Source organism: Carcharodon carcharias, chromosome 2 (genome assembly GCF_017639515.1).
Source record: "Carcharodon carcharias isolate sCarCar2 chromosome 2, sCarCar2.pri, whole genome shotgun sequence".
Taxonomy (NCBI): Eukaryota; Metazoa; Chordata; class Chondrichthyes; order Lamniformes; family Lamnidae; genus Carcharodon; species Carcharodon carcharias.
Window position 1 is genome coordinate 127,273,307 of NC_054468.1, and position 18,794 is coordinate 127,292,100.

The following is an 18,794-nucleotide window of genomic DNA, read 5'->3' on the forward strand; positions in this document are numbered from 1 at the left end:
CTAAAAGTGATTTACAGCCAATTAAGTGTAGACATTATTATCATGAAAGCGCAGTAACCAGTTTGCATACAGCAATCATATTCTCACAAACAGCAATGTGATAACGACCAGATAATCCCATTTTTGTGTTGTTAGTTGAAGGATAAACATTGGCTAGGTCACCAGGGAGAATTTCCCTGCTCTTCTTCAAAATAATGTCTTGAAATCTTTTACGTCCATCTGAGAGAACAGACTGGGCCTTGATTTCATGCTTCACCAGAAAACCTGCATCTCCAACAGTGCAGCACTCCCCGGCTGATGCAGTGGTGTGTTGACCTGCATTTTCTGCATCAGCCTCTGGAGTGAGACTATCCACTCTCACTAACTCAAGAGGACAGAGCGCTACCACTAAACTAATATAAAAACAGAAAATACTGGAAATACTCAGCAGCCAGGCTGCTGAGAAAGGCATTGTTAACATTTCAGGTCAATGATCTTTCATCTGCTAAGCCATGGCCGACACCAGTTGAGGTAAATACACTTGAGAATTTTCAGTGCATCGCGTGGCCTAGAAAAATCTGGAAATGATGGCAAAAAACACCCCTAAACTCAAGGGGTGAGTTGAAGAGCAGGAGGTTCCAATTTGGTAGAGGTTATATCTGGGATAGATTGCAGTTTACATTCATGACTGAAATGCAGGGAGATTTAACTTTAATAACTAACCTTTCATAAGGCAGCTTTTAACAGTTGGTGTTGTGGGAGTTCTTCAGTCTGAAGGCATTCCTCAAGAACAGTGAGCTATAATTAATGCAACATTAAAAGCATAAGGCCATCAGCTTTACAGAACACAGATATTCTTTTCTAAGCCACTGCTCTGCTTGAGTTTGGCAGCAGTTAAGTGATGAGTCATATATACGACTAAGTTGGTGACTTCTGCCTTGTGTGAATTATACGAACATACATTCGAACAAACTAACAAGGAGCAGGCCATTCAGCCTCTCAAGCCTGCTCTGCCATTTAATAAGATCATGGCTGATCTGATAATAACCTGAAATCTGCATCCCACCTACTGCCAATAACCTATCACCCCGTTGCTTACCAAGCATCTATCCACTGCCTTAAAAATTTTCAAAGACTCCTTCCACCACCTTTTCAGGAAGAGATTTTCAAAGACACACGACCCTCTGAGTGAAAGAATTTTGCCTCATCTTTGTTTTAAATGGGTGACCCTTAGTTCTAGATTCTGCCACAAGAAGAAACATCCTTTCCATATCATCCCTGTCAAGACCCCTCAGGATCTTATATGTTTCAATCAAGTCACCTCTTCCTCTTCTAAACTCCAGCAGATACAAGGCTAACCTGTCCAACCTTTCCTCATAAGACAACCCACCCATTCCAGGTATTAGTCTGGTAAACCTTCTCTGAACTGCTTCCAATGCATTTACATCCTTCCTTAAATAAGGAGACTAATACTGTACACAGTACTCCAGATGTGGCTCACCAGTGCCCTGTGCAACTGAAGCATAACCTCCCTACTTTTGTATTCAATTCCCCTCACAATAAATGACAACATTCTATAGCTTTCCTAATGACTTGCTGCACTTGCATATAAGCCTTTTGAGATATTGAGTGAAAATTTAAAAATATTTAATGAGGAAAAATGCTACCTGAGCTAGGACTGCCCCAGGACAGTAAAACTAGGATCATACAACCTTACAGGCCAGAAAGGGGCCATTCGGCCCATTGTGCCCATGCTAGCTCTTTGAAAGAGCTATTTAATTAGCCCTGCTCTCCTGCTTTGTCCCCATAATCCTGCACTTTTCTCCATTTCAACCTGGAAGTTCTGCTAAGGGAGCTATCTTAAATTGTTATTGAATTGTCCATCCGTCGTGATCATTACTGACTTAGAGATACTTTTTGGCTAAAAAGTGTTAACCCAGCTGACCTTTTACAGTATTATGCCCTGTCAAATAAATGATCTGCTAATTAAAAATAAAGTTATAATATTCTAAGTTAAGTTTTGAATTTCTACTTTGCATGTGATTTCCCCAAGGGCTCTGTTTGAATTAACTGCTAGGTTAACTGGATTTACCTGTTTTGTTGCCGCATGCCATCTTGCTGTTTTTGTTATAAGCATGAATCTCTCCATCCCTCCCAGTCTCTCTCCCTTTATCCATTCCTCCCTCCCTCTCTCCCTTCATCCCTCATTTCCTCCTTCACTTCATCGCTCTGGTGATTTGGACAGCATGACTTGTTTCTATGTGACAGCCCAGAAAACAATCCTGAGGGGGTGGGAAGATAGTTTTCTCAAGGTGCCTACGGAGTGGTTTAATCTCTATCACAATAATGCCTGTACTTTCTTGGGATACCTGAAGTGCATGAGTTGGCACCCAGCTCTCATCCACTCATTGTAAATGGGATAACTTTTAGTTGGGGCCCCACCATGAGCTCTGAGTCAAATGGGTTTTTTGACTTCCTCACTCAGCGATTCACTTATCTTGACTTTCAACATCTGTAAGCCATTGTACAAACTACACAGCATGTACAATGTCCAGAAAATCTCAGCTTCTCTTTCCATGCAATGCAATGCTTAGCTTCAGCTTAGAACCGTGAACTGCAGTTCACTAAGTTGTTTCTCTACCTTCTTCCCCTTTTATGAAGTAAAACTAAACCATGAGTGTGAGCAGATGGGTTGAGCACAGAGAGCATCACAACCCAGCCTGATTTCGCCCTCAGCTGACGTCATGTTCATGCATGTTCCAGCTTGGAGGTGGTAGGGGTGTTTTTCTTCCCCTCCTTCCAGTCATGGGGTAATGAGGCCAATTGGAGATCCCCAACCCCCCATCTCACCCCGTCCTTTCATTACCCTGATTAATGCAGCAATTCCCAATAGTAGTATTTTGCAATGCAACATTTCCCAATGGTGGTATTTCCTGATGCAGTGTGCTGCAATGCAGTGCGGTTCCCAGTGCAGTGTGCTGCAATGCAGTGCGGTTCCCAGTGCAGTGTGCTGTGTTGCAGTGTGGTTCTCGTTGCAGTGTGCTATATTGCAGAGTGATTCCAAGTGCAGTGTGCTGCAATGCAGTGAGGTTCCCATGCAGTGTGCCACTTTGCAGTGTGATTCCCATTGCAATGTGGTTTATGGTGCAGTGTGCTGCATTGAGTGTGGTTCCCAGTACAGTGTTTCCCACTGCAGTGTGGTTCCCGTTGCAGAGTGGTTCGTAGTGCAATGTGCTGTGTTGCAGAGTGATTCCTTGTGCAGTGTGCTATGTTGCAGAATGGTTCCCAGTGCTGTGTTGCAGTGTAGTTCCCAGTGCAGTGTGCTGTGTTGCAGTGTGGTTCCCAGTGCAGTGTGGTTCCCAGTGCAGCACACTGTATTGCAGAGTGATTCCCAGTGCAGTGTGCTGTATTGCAGTGTGGTTCCCAGTGCAGCACGCTGTATTGCAGAGTGGTTCCCAGTGCAGTGTGCTATATTGCAGAGTGATTCCCTGTGCAGTGTGCTATATTGCAGAGTGATTCCCTGTGCAGTGTGCTATATTGCAGAGTGATTCCCTGTGCAGTGTGCTGTGTTGCAGAGTGATTCCCTGTGCAGTGTGCTGTGTTGCAGAGTGGTTGCCAGTGCAGTGTGCTGTGTTGCAGTGTGGTTCTCGTTGCAGTGCGGTTCCCAGTGCAGTGTGCTGCATTGCAGTGTGGTTCCCAGTGCAGTGTGCTGTGTTGCAGTGTGGTTCTCGTTGCAGTGCGGTTCCCAGTGCAGTGTGCTGCGTTGCAGTGTGGTTCCCAGTGCAGTGTGGTCCCTGTTGCAGTATGGTTCCCAGTACAGTGTGGTTTCCAGTGCAGTGTGCTGTATTGCAGTGTGGTTCCCGTTGCAGTGTGGTTCCCGTTGCAGTGTGGTTCCCGTTGCAGTGTGGTTCCCGTTGCAGTGTGGTTCCCGTTGCAGTGTGGTTCCCGTTGCAGTGTGGTTCCTGTTGCAGTGTGGTTCCTGTTGCAGTGTGGTTCCTGTTGCAGTGTGGTTCCTGTTGCAGTGTGGTTCCCGTTGCAGTGTGGTTCCCGTTGCAGTGTGGTTCCCGTTGCTTTGTGGTTCTCTTTGCAGTGTGCTGCATTGCAGGTAGTTCCCATTGCAGTGTGGTTCCCGTCGCAATGTGGTTCCCGTCGCAATGTGGTTCCCGTCGCAATGTGGTTCCCGTCGCAATGTGGTTCCCGTCGCAATGTGGTTCCCGTCGCAGTGTGGTTCCCGTCGCAGTGTGGTTCCTGTCGCAGTATGGTGTATTGCAGTGTGGTTCCTGTTGCAGTGTTGCTCATTGCAGTATGGTTCCCAGTGCAGTGTGCTGCCCATTGCAGCGTGGTTCCCAGTGCAGTGTGCTGCGATGCAGTGTGGCTCCCAGTGCAGTGTGGTTCCTGCCACGGCATTGTTTTATTCCTTTATCCCAATTTGGAGAAGTTTAGGGATGAATTTTCTCTTGGTGAAGCCTCACTCACTTGATGTGGCCTTTGGAATTTTCCACTCATTTAATCTAAATGGGGAAGAATGCCGTTTTCTTGGAGCGTGCTCCCAATCGGTGAGCCTGCGCACTTTGAGAAATGTTACCTTTTAAAGACCATGAACCTGTCCATTGCTAAGATGCCCCGTTCATTTGAAATGTAATGTGACAATCTTTCAACCGGTCACAATAGAGTCAGGTTGGGTATAATATCTGTTCAAAGCTCCAGTGACCAGAGTTCTAGGACCACAGGGACAGGAGTAGGCCATTCAGTCCCTCCTGCCTTTTCTATCACTGAGCTGTACCAGAATTCCGTTTACATGTACCTTGGTTTTTTATCTCTTAATACCCTTCCCCAACAAAACTCCATCAATCCGAGTCTTGAAAGTTCTAATTCACCCTCAGTTTCCACAGCCTTTTGGAACCACAGTTTCTAGGTTTCTCCTGTTCTTTGTGTGAAAATGTGTTTCTTGATTTCACCCATGAACTGCTCAGCCCAAATTTTAAGATTGTGTCCTCTTGTTCTGGACTTCTCTGCCAATTTCTCTCTATTGAACCCATTGAGTCCTTTAATCAAATTAAGCACCATGATTAGATCCCGCCCCCTGCTTACTCTTCTAAATCCAAGCCAAGTTTATACAGTTCTCCTCACAGTTTAACCTTCTAAACCCTGATATATCATTCTAGTGAAACTGTACTGCCCAGGCAAATACATCCTTCCTGAGGTGCAGTGCCCAGAACAGGAGTCTGGTTTTTTGCTGACTATTTCTCACCTCCTCTTCCGTTTCAGAGTGAAGAAGCTGAAGGAGACACTGGTTGCCGTACAGCAGCTGGACAAGAATATGAGCAGCCTGCGATCGTGGCTTGCCCAGATTGAAACCGAGCTATCAAGACCAATTGTCTACGACTCCTGCAACTCCCACGAAATACAACAGAAGCTCGCGGAGCAACAGGTAAGCGAACATTCGTGCTTTGCTGCTCTGGGAAATACTCAACTATTACCAGTGGAGGGGAAATCGACCATGGATCAGTGATGACACTCTCACCTCTGAGTTAGAAGGATACTTATTCCAAGTCTCACTGTAGAGACTTGACCACGTATTGCAGTACTGAAGGAGTGCTGCACTGTCAGAGGTGCTGCCTCTCAGATGAGATGTTAAACCATGGCTCCATCTGTTTTCTCAGGTGGATGTAAAAGATCCCATGCCACTTTTCAACAAAGAGCAGGGGAGCTCACCCTGGTGTCCTAGCCAATATTGTTATGATCCCAGCTGATGTTACTATTGGACAAGCCGGGGGCGGGGGGGGCGATCCCGGCTTGCTAGATCCTAACTTTTATTTTTTGTTCAGGTACGTGGAGAGTAGGTACTGAACAGAGTCACAGGAGTCAGCTGGTGAACTTCTAACAAAATAATAAAACATTTGTTAAACAAGAAAAGATGAACTATATTACAATACTCCTTCATCCACAACTATACCTTTACAGATATATACAGATTTGCAAGGATAACACAAGTTACAAAAGCTATCTTATACTCTAATGTTCACAGTAAGTACACAGTCCATGTAAAATAATAGGCGACCTGTGGTCGGACACACCACGCTCTGGAACCAAGTGACAGATGCCACCTGAACAGATGCTATGGATCTCTCCTCAATTCCTCCCAGACACTTCTCACATCAAGAGCCAACCGGTCTCACTGAACTTCACAAGGGTTTCCAATCTTCGCTCTTAAAGGACTCGCTTTGGAATCTTCTCCCAAGCCAATGCTTTCTCTCAAACGTCTTCCACAAAGGTCCACCTCCAGGGTTTCGAGCTCTCCTGGATCACCACGTGCATTCAAGCTTCCTTCCATGCACTCTCTCTCTCTCGCTGATTCAGCCATGCCATCAGAACACCACTGCTTCATATCCCATAGTAAAGAGACACAGACCTTCAGCTGTCTCCTTGGGTCTTCTGGTTTCTTGCAAGACTATGTTGCTTTAAATCTGCACCTTGCAGTTTCTCCCTTTAAGCTTGGACCCTTTCTCTGCTCCTCACTTTTAACCTCACTTAACAGGACCTTTTCCAGATTCCTATTCGTTCCCTTTGACTAGAAGGTCTTCTTGGGGCCTTCCTCCTTCAATTCTTTGGGGGAACCTGCTTCCTGAAGCTCCCTCCTGTCCAGCTTCTCCTGGCAACTGATTTCAACTTTAGCTTGGGACTTGCTATCTGTCCCTCTTCTATCCTGCTTCTGCTGGCAACTCCTTTCAGCTTTAGAACACACTGACCAACTGAACACAAACTGCTTTCGGTTTCTGTGTGTGTATGTGTGGCCTCCCTCTCTGGACTCCTGTTGCTAGGCAACAGCACAGTTTTTTTCTACCTTGATTGTTTTAACTTCCCTTCAAGAGTCATAAAATCTCATTAAAATGCAGGCATCTTTCAAAGTGAAACCAAAGCTCAGCTTTCATCCTTTTAACCACAAAATACAGAAATACAAATTAAACTTAAAGATATACCTTATTCTTAACACACCCAAATACACATATAACCCACTTAAACCTTTCTCTATTTTGTAACAATGTTTATTCCTCAACCAAAGCCTAGTACAAGCATTCAGAGCATTATCACATCGCTGTTGCTGTGAGTTTGCTGTACACAATTTGCCTTCTGTGTCTCCATCATTACAACAGTGAATATACTTCAAGAACTTCATTGGCTGTAAAGCACTTTGGGATGTCCTGAACTGTGCTTTCTGTTTGTGTCTCATACCTGCTCTATCTCACACTTTTTTCATGCTTCCCCTTTCACTTCCTCTCCCTCTCCTCTATATTTTATTTCCTCTCTCTCTCTCTCTCACTCTGGTTGTGGAACACCCCAGTCTGCTCTCTCCCATTTCTTATTGGGAGTGGGCAGCATTTGATGCTCAAACTCTTCAGGAAAGAAGGGCCACAAAGCAACTTCCTTCCTTTATTCTTTCATGGGAAGTGGGTGTTGCTGGCAAGGCCAGCATTTATTGTTCGTCGCTAAATGGCCGTGAGAAGCTGGTGGTGAACTGTCTTCTTTAGCTACTGCAGTCCATCGAGTGCAAGCGCACCCACAGTGCTCCTGCAAGTTCCAGGATTTTGATCCCACAACAGTGAAGGAACGACCATATCTTTCCAAGCCAGGATGGCGTGTGACTTGGAGGGGAACTTCCAAGTGGTGGTGTTTCCATGCATCTGCTACACTTATATCTCTAGGCAGTGGTGGTCGAAGGAGCCTTAGTGAGTTGCTGTAGTGTCTCTTCTATATGGTAAACACTGCTGCCATTGTGTTTGTGGATGGAATGGATGTTTAAATTGGACGATAGGCTGCCAATCAAGTGGACTGCTTTGTCTTGGATCATGTCAAGTTTCTTAAGTGTTGGAGCTGTACTCATCCAGCTAAGCAGAGAGTATTCCATCACCTTCCTGACTTGTGCTTTGCAGATGGTTGACAGGTTTTGGGGAGTCAGGAGGTGGGTTACTCGCCCCAGAATTCCCAGCCTCTGACCTGCTCTTGTAGCCACACTATTTATATGGCTGGTCCAATTCACTTTCTGGTCAATGGTAACCTCCCAGGATGTTGATAGTGGGAGATTCAGTGATGGTAATACCATTTAATGTCAAAGGGGAGATGGTTAGATTCTCTCTTGTTGAAGATGATAGTTGCCTGGCACTTGTGTGATGTGAATGTTGCTTGGCACTTATAGCCCAAGCATGAATGTTGTGCAGGCCTTGCTGCGTATTGCTATTAGCCGCTTCAGTATCAAATGTTTAAAACTCATCCTGAACAATTATAAGGTGAAATGTGCTTTCCTTCTATGTTACACTAAACTCTATGACTTTGTTGTTGCAGGAGTTGCAACGGGACATTGAGAAGCACAGTACAGGCGTGGCCTCTGTCCTGAACCTTTGCGAAGTCCTGCTCCACGATTGCGATGCCTGTGCCACGGAAACGGAGTGCGACTCAATCCAGCAGGCAACTCGCAACCTTGATCGCAGGTGGAGGAACATCTGTGCCATGTCTATGGAGAGGAGGCTGAAGTAAGAGCTCTTGTTTCATGCCGGTGGGAGGTGATGCCACATGTAGAATGTTTTAAAAATAGACAAGCGGCCTTCAAAAGAACAGCTTTAGGGAAATAAGTCATTCCGAGGGGTGGAGATTTGACCACACAAAATGTGCAGTTGACCCTGATCTGAGCATTCTAATATCCTCTCCATTACCAGGGCCATCTAATTCCACCTCTGGAATATTAAGCATCTCAACTCCTACCTCAGCCCATCTGCTACTGAAACCCTCATCTATGGCTTTGTTGCCTTCAGACACGAGTATTCCAATGTGCTCCTGACCGTTCTCCCATCCTCCACCCCTTCCACTAACTTGAGACCATCCAAAACTTTGTTGCCTGTATCCTAACTCGCTCCAAATCCTGTTCACCCATTACGTCTGTGCTCGCTGACCTACATTGGCTCCTGGATCAGCAATGCCTTGATTTTTAAATATTCTTGTTTTCAAATCCTTCCCTGGCCTCACCCCCGCTGCCTCTAACCTACCCCAGCCCCATAATCCTGCAAGCTCTCTGCGCTCCTCCAATTCTGGCTTCTTATACATTCCTCGCTCCCTTGGCCCAACATTGGCAGCTGCACCTTCAGGCCCTAAACTCTGAAATTTCCTCCCTAATCTTCTCTCCTTTTAAGAACCTTTTAGTTAAATGTTCCAATATCGTCGCCTTTGGCTTGGAGTCCATTTTTGCTTGATAACGCTCCGTGAAGCCCCTTGGGATGTTCTACTATGTGAAAGGTGCTACATAAATGCACATCTGAGCGGAGCTGGTGCTAAGTTTGACAATCCTGACCATGTCGATGTTGGGACCCCGAACTGGACCTTTGCAGGGGGTCTGTGCAAGGCAAAGGTCACCCCTCCCCTCCACTCCCCCATGCAGCCCTCCACTCCCCCATGCAGCCATTCTGTGCTTTGGGTTTAGCAGTACGAGATGTTGAAGGTTTTAATGTAGGGTTACTTACAATAACTTTTTGGAAGTAAACTGCATTGATCAACAACTGCTATCTGACTATTGCCCAAGGTGTATCCTTGTTCTATAGCAGGAGGAGGTGGTGGTGTAGTGGTATTGTCACTGGACTGGTAATCCAGAGACCCAGCGTAATTCTCTGGGTACCTGGGTTCAAATCCCCCCACAGCAGATGGTGAAATTTGAATTCAATAAAAATCTAAAATTAAAAGTCTGGCAATGACCATGAGATGAATTTAAAAATCCAGAGATAGATTCTAAGCAGAGTTTTGATGTATTGGTCTGGTTCCTATGATAAATTTATTAAAATTTATTATTTATATAGCACCTTGAATATAGTCAACAGCCTGTGATGCTTCACAGTGGCAAGAAAGGATATTGTAGTAATGGGGGAGGGGTTGGGGGGAACGGGGTAGCTGAAGGCCTGGCCAGAGATGTCAAGCCTTGGGGTAGCAAGACAGGTGGCTTGGGTCTGTTTTCCAAAATGTTGGGTCAAGGCGGACAAAGGCGGTGCCACGAAAGCTGGAGTGGAGAAGGGGATGCAAAGAGTTGGAGACCAGAGGATACACACTGCACTGTAGGACTGGGAGTGGTTTCGGAGTGAAGTAACTCTATGGTCCCACTCAGCTGTTCCCCAGCCTGGTTCCATTCTCCTGAACCATCACTAACTGTCCTTGCTGCAAGGACCCACACTGTGCTTAGGACTGATTGGCCCCGGGTAACCCTGCTGTAAATTCTCTCGTAGCCTACTGTGATCATCTCTGGGGCAAGACTCTACTCTCCCGACCTTGCAGTTCTTCTCCCCTGTTCACGGGGAGGTTTATGCTCAGGACTAGGCCAAGTCAGGGAAGAAAGTCAGAGGAGGCAGAAAGTGCAGCTCAGGTTTGAGTTACCTGTCCTCTCTAAAGTGGCCTGGCAGTTGTATCTAACTAGCTTGAGTGGTTTAAGATGTAGGCCCACCACTATCTGCTCACAGAACTTAGAGCTTGGGATCAGCCCATTTAGCCCAACCGGTCTCTGCTGGCGTTTATGCTCCACTGGAACTTCCTCCCACTTTACTTCATCTCAGCCTATCAACATATCCACAATTTCATCGTGTCTTAATTTCCAACCCCCACCATTTTTTTTTCTCTTAGAATTGAGGAAACCTGGAGGTTGTGGCAGAAGTTTCTGGATGACTATTCTCGCTTCGAAGACTGGCTTGAAACATCTGAACGGACAGCAGCGGTGCCCAATTCCTCGGAGGTCCTCTACACAGTCGCCAAAGAGGAACTGAAGAAGTTTGAGGTGCTGTGATAAGTTGCAGAGCAGTTGGTGCTGTATGGCCTCAACAACACAGCGGCTTAAAGTGGCCACTGTCTCCTGCATCTTCTTGCTGGCGCATATTTGTATGCACTGTTCCTGGCTGTGTTGCTGATAATTACAAACAAAAAAACTGCGGATGCTGGAAATCCAAAACAAAAACAGAATTACCTGGAAAAACTCAGCAGGTCTGGCAGCATCGGCGGAGAAGAAAAGAGTTGACGTTTCGAGTCCTCATGACCCTTCGACAGTTCTGTCGAAGGGTCATGAGGACTCGAAACGTCAACTCTTTTCTTCTCCGCCGATGCTGCCAGACCTGCTGAGTTTTTCCAGGTAATTCTGTTTTTGTTGCTGATAATTAACTGGAATTAGGGAAGTCCCTTCAGCAAAGTTTACTCAAGGTGGAATTGGTTGAATTTACATCTATAATGTCTTAAATATTTTAAATCTGTAGGCACTCTCTATTGGTCTTTTCCATTAGAAATCGCAATGTCCACGTTTAAAATGGGAGCTGCCTATGTAAACTTGTCACGCTGCACTCTGCTGCTAGTGGGGGATGGGGTGCTGCAGCACACTCTGTTGACAGGAGCAGTTAATTACAATGTGAGCTGTCAACGTAGACACAGAATTTGTAATAGAATCACTGAAAGGTCTAACTTTGAAAAGATGACTGAATTATGTCTACATGCCCTGGTGCAATTATTCCCCACCCTATAACCCAACTCATCTGTAGTCTAAACATATTCTCAATCGCCACCATCTCGTCTATCCTGAACCCCTAAACCCAGAGGTAATTTCGACAGTGCATAAATAAACATTGCGAGATTTGTCAAACTGGCTGCCAACTCATTCTAACCCATTTTACACTGTAGTGCAAAAGTTAAGCTCTACCACCCCTGCCCCCTTTGCACTGCTGCAGGAGATGACAACAACAACTTACATTTATTTATCACGTTAACGTAATGAAATGTCCCAAGGCCCTTCACAGGATCACGATAAAACTAAGTAGGACACCAAGCCACACAAGGAGCTATCAGGTCAGATGACCAAAGCTTGGCCAAAGAGGTGGGTTTTAAGCAGTGTCTTAAAGGAGGAAGGTGAGGTGAGGTGGAGAGATGGGGAGGTGCAGGGAGGGAACTCCAGAGCTTGGGGCCTAGGCAACTGAAGACAGGGCCACCAATGGTGAAGCAATTAAAATCGGGATTGCACAAGAGGCCAGAATTAGAGGAACGCAGATATTTGAAGGCTGGAGGTGATTACAGAGATGGGATGGGGACGAAGCCATTGGAGGGATTTGAAAACAGGAATGTGAATTTTAAAATCAAGACGTTGCTTGACTAGCAGCCAATGTAGATCAGTGAGCATAGGGGTGATAGGGGGAACGGGTCTTGCTGCAACTCATATTAATATTTTTGGCTTAAATAAGTCATCCTGTAGTTATGTAGTTGCACAAGACACTAGCTTAATTTTGCAGTGTTTGATTTTTTTTTTAAATGTGCTTGTAAATGCCTTCTGTGTATAAGGAATTAGTGAGAATGTTCTGCTTCTCTGCGTCCTGTCCTCAGGCATTCCAGCGGCAGGTCCACGAAAGCCTGACCCAGCTAGAGCTGATCAACAAGCAGTATCGGCGCTTGGCTCGTGAGAACCGCACGGACTCGGGCAGTAAACTCAAGGACATGGTCCACGAGGGAAACCAGCGCTGGGACAACCTACAACGCCGGGTGACAGCCATCCTCAGGAGACTGAAAGTAAGGCCTGAGCACCAGGGGGTAACTGTAGGGGACTCTCTGATCCAGACCTTTATATCAGAGCTTCAAAAACCGGTGATACAAATTACACTTGTATCATGCTTTTAGCATAATTAAGTGTGTCAAAGCACTTCACGGGAGTGGTCATCAGACAAAAATTTGGCACCAAGCAGCATTAGGAGATATTAGGGCAGCTGGCCCCTAAGCTTGGTAAAAAAGGCAGGTTTTAAGCAGCATCTTGAAGAAGGAGAGAAAAGCAGAGAGGTTTAAGGATGGAATTCCAGTGCTCTCAGATCTTGGCAACAACAGAATTTGTAATAGAACCATTAACTTTGAAATGGTGACTGAATGATGTCTACATGCCAAGGAACAGCCAACAATGGCAGAACGATTAAAATGGGGGATGGTCTAGCAGTTAGAATTGGAAGAGCTGCGATATCTCGGAGGGTTGGGGGCTGGAGGAGATGAGGGAGTTGGGAGGGGCGAGGCCATGGAGGGATTTGAGCAGTTTAAAATTGAGGCGTTGCTTAACTGGGAACCAGTGCAGGTCACCGAGCAGAGCCGCAATGAATTTGACAACTTAAGCTGGTAGGATGAGAGTCTCCTTTATTTACTGACCATGAGTTGAGTTTGGGAAATTTCAACTTAATTCCTAGCAGACACAGGGCCTACAACATAAAATTGTCCACAGTTTGTAATGACTGACAATATCTCCCTGACCAGCCTAAAGGTGGCTTGTGGGAGGAATTGGAAAACTTGCCACACTGTGCACAACGTGGAACCTCTCAACGTTTGGCCTAGGTGCTTTGCTGGGGCAGATCAGAGGGAGCTTAACTCTGCATCGTCCTGTGTAGCAATTGACCGAGGAGTGCTTGATGCTGACTCTGGGGTGCCTGAAGGGGGAAGAGTTTAATTCTTCAGGACTAAACAGGACCCCCACTTGATGGAATAAATAATCAAAAAAAATCTTCATGAATGCCAATAGAATAAAATGAATCACTGTGGGCACTTTTAATTGTTTGATTTGATTTCCTCTTTTTGAAAAAAATGTTTAGGGGTCTATGTGCCAGAGAAATTTTTGTAGCACAGATCGTAATGTTCATTAAATATCAGCAAAAACGACAATACTGAGAAAAAGCTCATCACTCAGCACTCTACAGAGCAGAGGAAAATAAAAATGGACGCTGAGCTAAAGAGAATAAAAGGAGATGATGAGGGGTAAATGGAAGAGTTTTTGGAAACAGCAGGGTGGTGGCTGTGACATAAAATGCTATGTGTTTTTGTAATCTATGGTGTCTTTTTGCTTTAAAAAAGTTGCTATCCTTAGGTCTGAGCTCGGTAGGCGGGCATGATCAGCGGGCCTGGGATCAGCCGGGAAACTGACTGCCGACTGCAATTTCACGCTGGCTGGCCAATTAATGACCAGCCAGCGTGAAACACACGCTGAAGAGCTCAGCGCGGGCAGGAAGAGGGTGGGCAATGATGTCAACGTGGGCGCCTGCCAGCACTGACAGAACACTCCCTGAAGGCAGAGAGCTGCCTCAAGACCTGAAACAGTAAAAATAAATGTTTCAAAAGCTGAAGAAAAGCGTCCATTGCTACCTAGTGGCGAAATTAAAACTACGAACGGGATATTGTGATTTTGGTGAAACCCTGAATGACATGCTGAGGAATCGTTTGGTCTGTGGTGTGCAAGATGATGCTACTCAATGAAGATCGCTGACTGAAGTGAATCTAGATTTTAAGAAGGCATTAGAAATAGCGTTTGCGATGGAAAGCGCTGTAAGGGATTCACAAGCGATTCAAGGTGTGCAAAACGGCACCATTTTCCTAGTTGGGTGGAAATGGTCAGCTGATAGTGGTGTGAAAAGCTGGGACTCCTCCACAAAGCGGGAAATGGCCCCTGCTACCTAAAAATTTAGATGAAACAGCTTAGCAGCAAATTCAAAAACTAATTTTTATCGGCACGGAAACAATCACACTCCTAATGATTGGCAATTTAAAAAGGTGGAGCGTTATTTTTGTCACAAAAATGGGCATACCTGGAAACATTGCAGAGCGAGATTAAAACAGGCTCCCAGGCAACAAATGGAGTCCAATGAAGTATATTGTGTGGAAGAGCCAGAAGCAACCAATTCTGACATTTATTCCTTTTTCAACATGAAAGTTGGGAAGACAGAGCCAATTACTGTCACATTGCAAATGAATGGTAAATCATTAAAAATGGAAGTAGGTATGGGTGCTTCTACCACTGTAATAAGGAGAACACGCTTTCAGATATTTAAATAAAGGTGATCAACAGTTAAATTTGGAACAAACCTCTGCCAAGTTGAAAACAGACGTAGGCGAAGAAACCCAGGTAAAAGATATCACCCAGAGTAACTGTTAATTATACACACCAACCAGCACAACTACCAGCAATGGTGGTAGAAGGCAGAGGACCAAGTCTTGTAGGTTGAAATTGGATGAGAGAAATTAACCTTGATTGGCCAGTGAGATTTCAAAAAGAAGCAGGAAGAGTTCCTGAGTTGGAAAAGGAACAAGGCAAGGGACTTCAGAAAGAGTCTGGAGAGTCCAAGGATCACAACTGGATGAGAAAGGATGCAGGAGAGAAACCTGAGGAAATGAAGACTTATGTTAAACAACAACATGGAAGAATAACAGAAGAAACTCAAGCAGTCTCTGTTGAATTACAGAATTCAAGGTGAAGTGAGTGACCTTCGCAAAGAAATAGAGAACCCATTGAAAGACCTTCACACACTACATGGATCCCTCAGGTCAAAGTTTGTACCTCTGGAAAATTACAAAGAGAAACAGGAAGAATTTAACGTCACTCTGAACAAACTGAAGAACCAGTTGGCAGAGAAGATGCAGCAATATTCAAATTTCCAGGAGGATGCCAACAGATACAAGAAGGAGACAGAAGAGCTGAAGAATCAGCTGAATGAAGCTAAAGAGGCTTTGAAAGAAAAAGTCATAGAACTTACCAAGATGCGAGTCGATAATGAAATCATGGGTAGTTCAACTACTGAACTAAGACAAGTTGAGATTTCACTTGAGAGAAATCTGGCTGACAGTGAAGTCAAAAAGAAGGCCGAGACTAAACTCTGTGGCAGAAAAAAGACAACAAAAAGGAAGAAGGCTCTGAAAAGACAACAAAAAGTGGGAATGTAAAAGTTAGCAGGCGAATCGTTGGAAGCTAAACTTGCTCGTTTCCTATTTCACTACAGAACAAGCTCCCACACTACGACAGGTGCAACACCTGGGCCAGGATTTTTCATTGGTCAGGCGGGCTTGGCAGGAGTGGGCAGGGGTATGGGGAACCCGACTGCTGCCCACGATCGGCTCAGCACCGCCATTTTACACGGATGGGTAAATTAAGGCCCGCCCAGCATAGTACATGAGCGGTAGCGTTGAGCACTTTCTGTACGGGGGAGAAAGAGTTGGGTCCAGCGCTGTCTCGCGCATTGCTTGTGAAAGAGCGCTTCAATCTACCTGAGGCACGGAGCTGTGTCACCTGAGAAGGGACATGTTTTTATTTTTCAGAAAATGTTTTTATATAATCATTATTAGCTTTAGGAAACCTCATCCACGTGCAGGATGAGGTTTCCCAAAAAACGTAAAGGCCACTTGGCTTTTTCGCCTTCCCACCAACTGTTAGGTTGGACGGGCAGCATAAAATTCATGATAATTACCTGTTTAATGGTCTTAATAAGCCTATCAATTATCAGCGGGTGTGCAGCCGACTCTGGCATGTGCTCGCCGAACGAAATAACGCGAGACAGCGCTTTGATGTCGAGACGCACGCCTGACATCATCGCGTGTCATTTTTACGTTCCAGCGTGTCAGGCCCGCCTCCGCACACCGAATGGAAAATTCTGCACCCTGCAGAATTATTGATGAGGGTTACAAAATTAAGCCCGATACTTGTCACTTTGGAGGGGAAGGTGGAGAAAAGTCAAGGGAGCCAAAAAGCGACTCATGATTTGCATAGTCGTGAGCGACAATTTACTGTTGGAGAAGCAGCTGTGTTTAAGGAATTTCAGTGGAGGACCGAAGCGGTTATCTGGTAAAGTAAGCACTGTGATCGGACCATTGTCAAACCACATGGAAGTGGAGGGCCGGATCACCCATAAGCATGTGGATCATTTAAGAAGAAGGGAGGTACCCCAACAAAATGATTTTCTACTTGTAGCCATTGTTGAACCTGTTGTTCCTGTTGAAGTTGCTCAATCAAGGACATACATTCCCAAAGTCTTTGTCGGAACAGACGACAGTGAATTGCCTCTGCCTAATGAGGTACCTGATGTTAATGTGATTGAATGTGCTTCCTGCCAAAGAATCAGAAGCCACATGAATCAGGAAACCGTCTAAAAGACTAAACTTGTAATTTCATGACCTGTGTAAATATTGTAATGTTATGCGGTAAGTATCCTTATAAATACAAAATGTACAGAAAAGTTAAAGGGGAGGAATGTAGTAATTATAATTTTGATAAACGTAGGATTGTAGCTTTAAGAACAATCCTGTGTTGTAAGATCACATGATTTATGTAAAACAATGAGTTGGCAGTGCGGAGAACCTTTAGGAGAGAGTTCTTCTTTAGTTATAGTGATAGATGCACACGTGTAGCTGCTGTTGCTGTCTTGTAAATAAAGCTCCTTGTTTCCAACAAGAAAAGTTGCCTAGAAGATCAACTCTTTATCAAAACTATAATTATCAGAGGTTAGAAGGTAAAACCTGTTTAAGGTTCCAGGTGGAAAAGGGAAAGAGGAAAAAGGCATGAGGTAATAGTATCCTCCTGACTTCTATCACAGATACTGTTAAGCATATCTGGTTTGGAAGAAGTCACAGAGCCTTGTATGTGGAAGTGATCTTCACATGAGTATGATTGGATTTACAGTGAGCTTTTTTGTCTTGTTTGTACAGCACTTTATTGGTCAGCGAGAGGAGTTTGAAACTACACGTGAGAATATATTGGTATGGCTGACGGAGATGGACCTGCAGCTGACCAACATCGAGCACTTCTCTGAATGTGATGTACAAGCCAAAATCAAACAGCTAAAAGTAAGTCAAATTACTCAGCTCTTAAGGGGTGACCTTCAGCCTGGGCAGTAGCAAATTGTCACCCCGTTTGGCTCTCGAGGGGATTTATTTTCCCCACTTCCTCATTGTCTGAATATTAAGCAGCTGGCTCTGTTTGCTTTTTCTTATTGAAGTACTGGATAGAACAGAATTAGCTTCCTTGGTCAACTCTATGGCCGAAATTTTCCAGCCCCTCACGCCGTTGGGATCTTCTGGCCCTGCTGATGTGAACGGAGATTTCAATGACTCGCCGGTCCTGCTGTGGGGTGGGGGGGAGGGAGGGGGGGGCTGGAAAATTCCAGCCTATGAGTATGGTTCGCATCCATTCTAGAGAGGAGTGTCTCACCCAGTTTAGTACCCAAGAGACGCAGTCGAGTCTTTATGATTTTAAAAATGTTAAGTCTCAAGATTTTTTAAAAAAGCTGTGTTCACCCTTTCCCAAAACCTTCGTGGCATCTAAACAAAATAATGAATTCATTGTCATATTCAAAAGTCTTAATCCCTGTAATGCTAAATACTGAAATATAATCCATTGTGTGCGGATTTACCTTGGTTTATTTCTGGCTTATTTTTTGGTCTATAGTTTGTTTTTTTTGTCCTGATCCTGATTTTAACATCCTTCCAAAGCTCTGAGGCATTGCCTTGATTTCCAGGGAGAGAGAACACTGATTAGGACATCCCTTCAGGATGATGTGTCAATAATCGGTGGCAGTTTGTGGTGATTTATTTATTTTGATAATAGTTGTCACTGTGGCCTAATTGTTGGCAAGGGGAAAACAGCTTTGCCTCTTGTGTGATGTATTGGACAGTTAAATAAATCGCTTAAAACATTGAGTCAATGGGAGTTCTGGCCTAGATTGTGAAACAGAGTGAAGAGACAGGGGGCAGGATTTTGACCTTTGAGTTGGAACACCGACACTGGGGTCACAACCCCACACTGTGGGGAGCAGTTACCTGACAGTAATTTTCCCCGAATTGCCCAATTATCGGCAAGAGTGGGCTCAATGTCCAATTAAGGACAGCAGCCAAGCTTTCAAAGCTGGAGGGCCAATAAGCTGTGGCTTACAGCTCAAAGAAGAGAGAGAGAGAGAGAGAGAAAGAGGGCACCTCTATTTTGAGGCATTCCTGCTCCATGTTCTTAAATTTAACTGTCTTCAGCAGCTGGG

The 18,794-nt window shown here is 45.0% G+C and overlaps 1 protein-coding gene across 6 annotated transcripts in view; it reads left to right on the top strand.

The window, feature by feature from the left end:
* Positions 1 to 18,794, top strand: part of LOC121275411 (nesprin-1-like) — a 198,822-nt gene that overhangs the window by 139,566 nt on the left and 40,462 nt on the right. For all 6 annotated transcript variants that reach the window (XM_041182983.1, XM_041182984.1, XM_041182985.1 and 3 more), the window contains 5 exons: positions 5,248 to 5,410; positions 8,320 to 8,507; positions 10,630 to 10,780; positions 12,361 to 12,543; positions 17,473 to 17,610. In XM_041182983.1, coding sequence (XP_041038917.1) covers positions 5,248 to 5,410; positions 8,320 to 8,507; positions 10,630 to 10,780; positions 12,361 to 12,543; positions 17,473 to 17,610 — 823 coding nt within the window. The remainder of the gene's footprint in view (positions 1 to 5,247; positions 5,411 to 8,319; positions 8,508 to 10,629; positions 10,781 to 12,360; positions 12,544 to 17,472; positions 17,611 to 18,794) is intronic.